This window comes from Herpailurus yagouaroundi, unplaced genomic scaffold, assembly GCF_014898765.1.
Source record: "Herpailurus yagouaroundi ecotype Mexico unplaced genomic scaffold, PumYag 163, whole genome shotgun sequence".
Classification (NCBI taxonomy): Eukaryota; Metazoa; Chordata; class Mammalia; order Carnivora; family Felidae; genus Herpailurus; species Herpailurus yagouaroundi.
Window position 1 is genome coordinate 32,745,419 of NW_024412404.1, and position 6,034 is coordinate 32,751,452.

Genomic DNA, 6,034 nt, shown 5'->3' on the forward strand with positions numbered 1-6,034 from the left:
GGCCTGTAATATAAATGAATAAAGTTTACAGATAAGATTTCTAGGCACAGCAGAAAACTCTACACAACATGCCTGAACTACAATGGGCAGCCAATATTCAGTGTCAGCCAATGGTTGCCTTGTTGGAAGGTAGATCAAAACATGTATAGATCTGATTTTTCAAGAGAATTCAGAAATCTTAATTTTTATATGAAATTATTTAATTTTTTTTCAACGTTTTTTAAATTTATTTTTGGGACAGAGAGAGACAGAGCATGAACGGGGGAGGGGCAGAGAGAGAGGGAGACACAGAATCGGAAACAGGCTCCAGGCTCTGAGCCATCTGCCCAGAGCCTGACGCGGGGCTCGAACTCACGGACCGCGAGATCGTGCCCTGGCTGAAGTCGGACGCTTAACCGACTGCGCCACCCAGGCGCCCCTGAAATTATTTAATTTTTAAATGCTGGCAACACCTCCAAATTGAGAGGGAGGAAGAAGAGAGGAAAACTGAGAGAACCACATGCAGGCCAAAAGAACAATGATACAACCCAAGGTTTGCCAGTTTGACACTCCTGCTTTATGCAGACTTCTTGTCTTTTCCTTACCATTCAAGAGATGTTTGGGAACTTACTTCAAGCTACGCTCAGAACTATATCAAATGCAGTCAGAATTTCCATTGCCCTGCCAGCTCTTTCAAGTTATCCATACAGTCTTTATTGAGCACCTAACATGTGCAAAGTTATCATCGCATCTTACTTAAAATGAAATATGTTAACAATTAATTACATGAAACAGATACAACTTCCATACTGGTCCAAACGACTCGGATATATATACTTAATTTCAGCTTTTAAAAAAAATATATGGTCAATTGTAAAGAGGATTCTTTTTTTAAACCTACTGGAGCACTACAATTCACCTCTGAATTTAGAAGATTAATGGGAAAATTTCAGAACATAGGCATCCCTCTGCTTAAAAGTAACACTTCTAAAAGAATTCGAGGGCAACCATCCTGAAAATCTTTTCATTGGAGGCAATTTTGACCTCTGAATGGCTTCTATCCCAATAGAGGTCATCTATGACACGAAGCAGTACCCAAGTTCATACTAATTCCAAAAGGGGGAGAAAAAAAAAAAAAAAGAGTTGGGAATCTCGTCAGCTGATTGGATGAGAAGTCACTAAACAATTCAACCCGGCTCAGGGTATCAATAGATCCTGATTACATTTTAATACAAATATGTTAAACAGTACATGTTGTATCCTGCTTCCCACATGAGATTTACATCACTCTCCTCACTTTTCCCCCCTTAGTTTTTTCCAGCCTCCCTCTGTACTCCTGTCTCTCTCCCCAGTCTACAGTTTTTGCACATTTAAGGTATGCCTACTTCTGTTTCCACTATTTTTTCTGCTCTTAATCAGGGTTGAGACTCTTCAAAAATGTTTAACGTCTCTGCTGTCTCAGAGATTCTCCATACCCCTTACACTCTCATCCCAAGGCCCACGCCCTCCCACCCCCTCGCCCCATTCTAGAACCTGGACTCCTCCCCACTCTCCATCCCTTATCTCCTGGCCTAAGATGCCCTTAACTTCTCCTCCCCGGCTGCGTACCTCCCCCCACCCAGGTTCCTCCCCAGGCGGGCAGCCTCAGCCATTCCAGAAATTGACAAAGAAGTTGCAGAGGGAGTGCCACTTCTCAGCACAGTAGGTCTCCGTGAGCTTCGCGTTCTCGTCCAACCCGTCGGGATCCGGCCCGGTCCCCAGGGGTCGCTCCTGGTCTGGGTCCGAGGCCGCCTTCCTCTTGCCGCCGTTGGTCTCAGAGGGCTTCCCTCTGGGAGACGCGCCGGCGGGAAGTCGGGCCCCTCCGGAGGGGCCAGGCGCGGGCTCCCGGAGGCGCCCCCGGCTCCTGGCGCGGGGCTTGGGATCCGGGGGGAAGCCCGCCGCAGTGGGGCGCGCGGGTGAGGACGCGTGGGGCACCAGGCGCAGCTCAGCGCCGTGGCCCTTCTTGCCCGCGCACACGCGAGCCTTGAGCGGAGCCGGGTCCTGGCACGGCCGCCTCTTCTTGCGCAGCCCGCCCAGCACCTGCTTCCAGTAGTGCGCGCCGCGGGCGGCGTAGGCGGCGCAGCGCTCCGGCTCCCCGCGGTAGGCGCACTGGTGGCGCGCCCCGTCCGGGTCCTGGCAGCGCAGCGCCAGCTCGCTGCCCGCCGCGGGCCCCGGGGCGGGCAGCAGGAGCTGCCAGCTGCACGCGTGCCGCTCGGGGCTGACGAAGCGGCCGGAGGAGCCGCCCGCGGGACCCGGGGCCGGCTGGGCCGCGCTGCCTGCCGCCCCCTTGTCTCTCCGGGCGGCCACGAGGAGGCAGCCGCCCAGCAGCAGCAGCAGCGGCAGCAGCAGCAGCAGCGGGACCGACGCTCGCTGCCTCCGAGGACTCATGGTCCGCGGGGTCTGCGCTCAGGTCGGATCTTCCGGGACGCCTGGGCGCTTCAGTGGTGGCAGGGCCAGGAGAGCAGCGTCCCTCGGACCTGGGCACAGAAGCAGAGACCGCTGCTGCAAACGCATCTACGAATTCCCCTTCCCACAGCAGCCTGAGAGAGGCCCTCTGAGGAAATCGCTTACTGTCTGAAAAATAGTTTTAAATCTTTTTGAAACCCTGCGCGAAGACGAAAAGAAGGTGATGCCTGAAAATTGCCGCTTCCACCCCCTCCCTTCTTCACCCTCCAGTAAACTCTCTACAAAAACATTTCAGGTTATTTCTGGGAAACATGCATTTTGACTGCACTTTGGACTTACCGAGTTCTAGGAGAGGTGGTGGATCTTTATTAGGGTAGAGGGAATGACCGCGTGAGAGATTAGTCGGTCTTAGCCGGCTCCCAGTGAATGAACGTGTTATGAATGGGACAGGAGGGGCCTCCCCCACTGTGCCCCTCCCAGACTTCTCTCACACTGGGAGATTTCCCACCACCACACACATACATACACACCCCAAATGTATGATAGAAGTGACACTGTGGCATGAAATATACATCTTGCGCTTAGCTTCCCATGTTTAAAATAATCATGCAAATTTTAACAAGTCATTCTTTTCTTTCCTTTTACATATTTAACCACCCGAACATAAAGTTAAACAGATCTAAATTTTAAGAGTTAATAAAAAATTTCATGTTAGAAACAAAACGACTGTCCGTGTTCTAAACCAGGCATTGCACTGTCTTCATACCATTCTGAGTTCTATATTTTCACCCAGCACTTCCGTAGTGTTTCTTACCCTAATAATGTAATCTGAATAAAAATAACAAAATGTACAAATAAAAATGTATCCTAGTTTATTAATATACCATAGTGTCCTGCAGTTCACCCACGGATGGGCATTTGGGCTTTTGATTATTTTTAAGTATTATAAATCAATTATAAAACTGCTTGCAAAAATTAGAAGTTTAAAAAAATAACTTATTTGGATTATAGTTACAAGGTAATATTACCAATTCAAATGCTGTCATGTTTAAGAGTTAATGTATTCTTGAATCTTGAAAATTTTATATTTAAGCAAAGCTTAAAATATTCCATCTTTAAAAAAATGTTCGCAGTAACAAATGTGTTTTTTTATTTCAAGAGTTTGTAACACTTTATAATTGTTCTATACATGTGAGTATTTTCCTAAAATAATTACCCAAGATGTCAAGAAGTCTCATTATATTTCCTAGTGTTTTACTGCAGACAGTATTTTCTATGACCGAACTCCTTTTTGGTATTGTATTTGAACAGTTATAATTTGATCACTTATAAAAACCAAAATATTTCAGAATTAGAAGAATGAATTTAAATATATGTTAGTATATGTTAAATATATAGTAGTCTATACTGATCTAAGAATGGAAATTTTTATCTCTGGTGAGATCAGACAGATTAAATGACTTACCCAAGGTCACACATCATTTAGCGATAAAGCCACAAGCTTTCAGCGATCAATAACCTTCACATTTCGGTTTTGTATTACATTATCACTTTCAAAGTCATTTATGTCTTTGTTACATCAATTCGATGTTTAATGAAAAGCAATTAGTACCTATGCAGTTAACAAATATTAATGTAAGTTTCATAAACAAGAGTAGCATATTAATGTACTTCAAAGATGGAAACTTCTCTCTTTCCCAGCAAACCATGTTTGTAGAGTAAAGCACCGCTAAGGAGAGTTACAGACTTGTCTGTTGCTCTGGCATTACTTCTGATCGGCTAATGAACAGAATTGGAATCGTTTCTCAGCTAAAGAGTGACATCTTGTGACATTCTGTACTAATTACAATGAAAAAGTTGATTAATTTGAAAAGTCCTAATCCTTAAGAGAGAGATTCCAGAGGCATTGTCCAAAACATTGTTCCCCGAGGAAAAAGGATACACAGATGTGCTCTGCCACGTCAGAGAGGGGTAATGTCTTACTACAAGTTACTTTTTATTAACTGTGGTAAAATATACATATCACAAAATTTACCATTTTAAACATCTTTCAGTGCACAGTTCAGCAGCACAAGTACATTCACACTGTTGTGCAACCATCAGCGCCATCCATCTCCGGAACATTTTCTTGTCTTCCAAATGTACCCATTACACAGTAACTCCTCATGCCTGCCTTCCTTCACCTCCTGGCAACGGGCATTCAACTTTCTATTTCTAGGAATTTGACTATTCTGGGTACCTCCTGTAAGTGGAATTAGATAGTATCTGTCCTTTTATGACTGGCTTACTTCACTTCGTATAATGTCTTCAAGGTTATTCCTTGCTATAGCATTTGTCAGAATGTCCTTTTTTTTTTTTTAATTTTTTTTTCAACGTTTATTTATTTTTGGGACAGAGAGAGACAGAGCATGAACGGGGGAGGGGCAGAGAGAGAGGGAGACACAGAATGGGAAACAGGCTCCAGGCTCCGAGCCATCAGCCCAGAGCCCGACGCGGGGCTCAAACTCACGGACCTCGAGATCGTGACCTGGCTGAAGTCGGACGCTTAACCGACTGCGCCACCCAGGCGCCCCTGTCCTTCTTATTTAAGGCGGAGTAATACTTCACTGTTTGTATACACCACATCTCGTTTGTCCATTTGTCTATTGATGGGCTCTTGAGTTTCTCCCACCTTTTGGCTCTTGTGAATGATGCTTCTCTGAACATGGCTGCACAAATATCTGTTTGAATTCCTGCCTTCAATTCTTTTGGGAATATACCCGGAGTGGAATGAATGGATCATATGGTAATTTTATTTTTAACTTTTTGAGGAAACCCCATACTGTTCCCATAGTGGGTGCGCCATTTTACATTCCCTGTAACAGTGCACAAGTGTTCCAATTTCTCCAAATCCTTGTCAATGCTTGTTATTTTATTGTTTGCTTGCTTACTTGGTTTTGTTATTATAATAGCCATCCTAATAGGTGTGAATTGACATCTCATTGTGGGTTTTTTTTTTAAGTTTATTTATTTTTGAGAGAGAGAGAGCGAGCAGAGGAAGGGCAGAGAGAGAGAATCCCAAGCAGACTCCCTGCTGCCAGCACTGAGCCGGATGACGAGCTTGAACCCATGAACCGTGAGATCATGACCTCAGCAGAACCTGGACCTCTTGAAGTCCTTTGCCCATTTTTTAATCAGGTTGTTTTCGTTGTTGTCTTTGAGTTGTAGGAGTTCTTTATATATCTAGATGATAACCTCTTTTTCAAAATATTTTTAAAGATTTTATTTTTAAGCAGTCTCTACAACCAACATGGTGCTCAAACCCACAACCTCAAGATCAAGAGTTACATACTTCACCAACTGAGCAAGGTGGGCGCTCCTAGATATTAACCTCCTATGGATATATGACTTACAATATTTTCTCCCATTCTATAGGTTGCCTTTCACTCTGTGGATAGTGTCTCTTGATGCACAAAAGTTTTAAATTTTGATGTAGTCCAAGGGAAGACACTATTTAAAATATCGTGATGTGACATATGTAAGAAAACATGAAATATGTGTCTTAATATTGATTTTAAACATGATCTTGCTCGCATCAATGATCCAACAGGGCTGTTTGGATTCATACTAG

At 44.4% G+C, this 6,034-nt stretch overlaps 1 protein-coding gene across 1 annotated transcript; it reads right to left on the reverse strand.

Annotated features, from left to right (window-relative positions):
* Window positions 1-419: 419 nt before the first annotated feature.
* FGFBP3 (fibroblast growth factor binding protein 3) lies at window positions 420-3,447 on the reverse strand. Its single transcript, XM_040485850.1, has 2 exons — window positions 2,764-3,447; window positions 420-2,495 (listed from the first exon to the last, which is right to left on the reverse strand). The coding sequence occupies exon 2, from the start codon at window positions 2,404-2,406 to the stop codon at window positions 1,624-1,626; it is 783 nt and encodes a 260-aa protein (XP_040341784.1). The 5' UTR covers window positions 2,407-2,495; window positions 2,764-3,447; the 3' UTR covers window positions 420-1,623.
* Window positions 3,448-6,034: the final 2,587 nt, after the last annotated feature.

Coding starts and splice junctions, on each gene's coding strand:
- FGFBP3 (XM_040485850.1), bottom strand. CDS start 2,406: ATGAGTCCTCGGAGGCAGCGAGCGTCGGTCCCGCTGCTGCTGCTGCTG.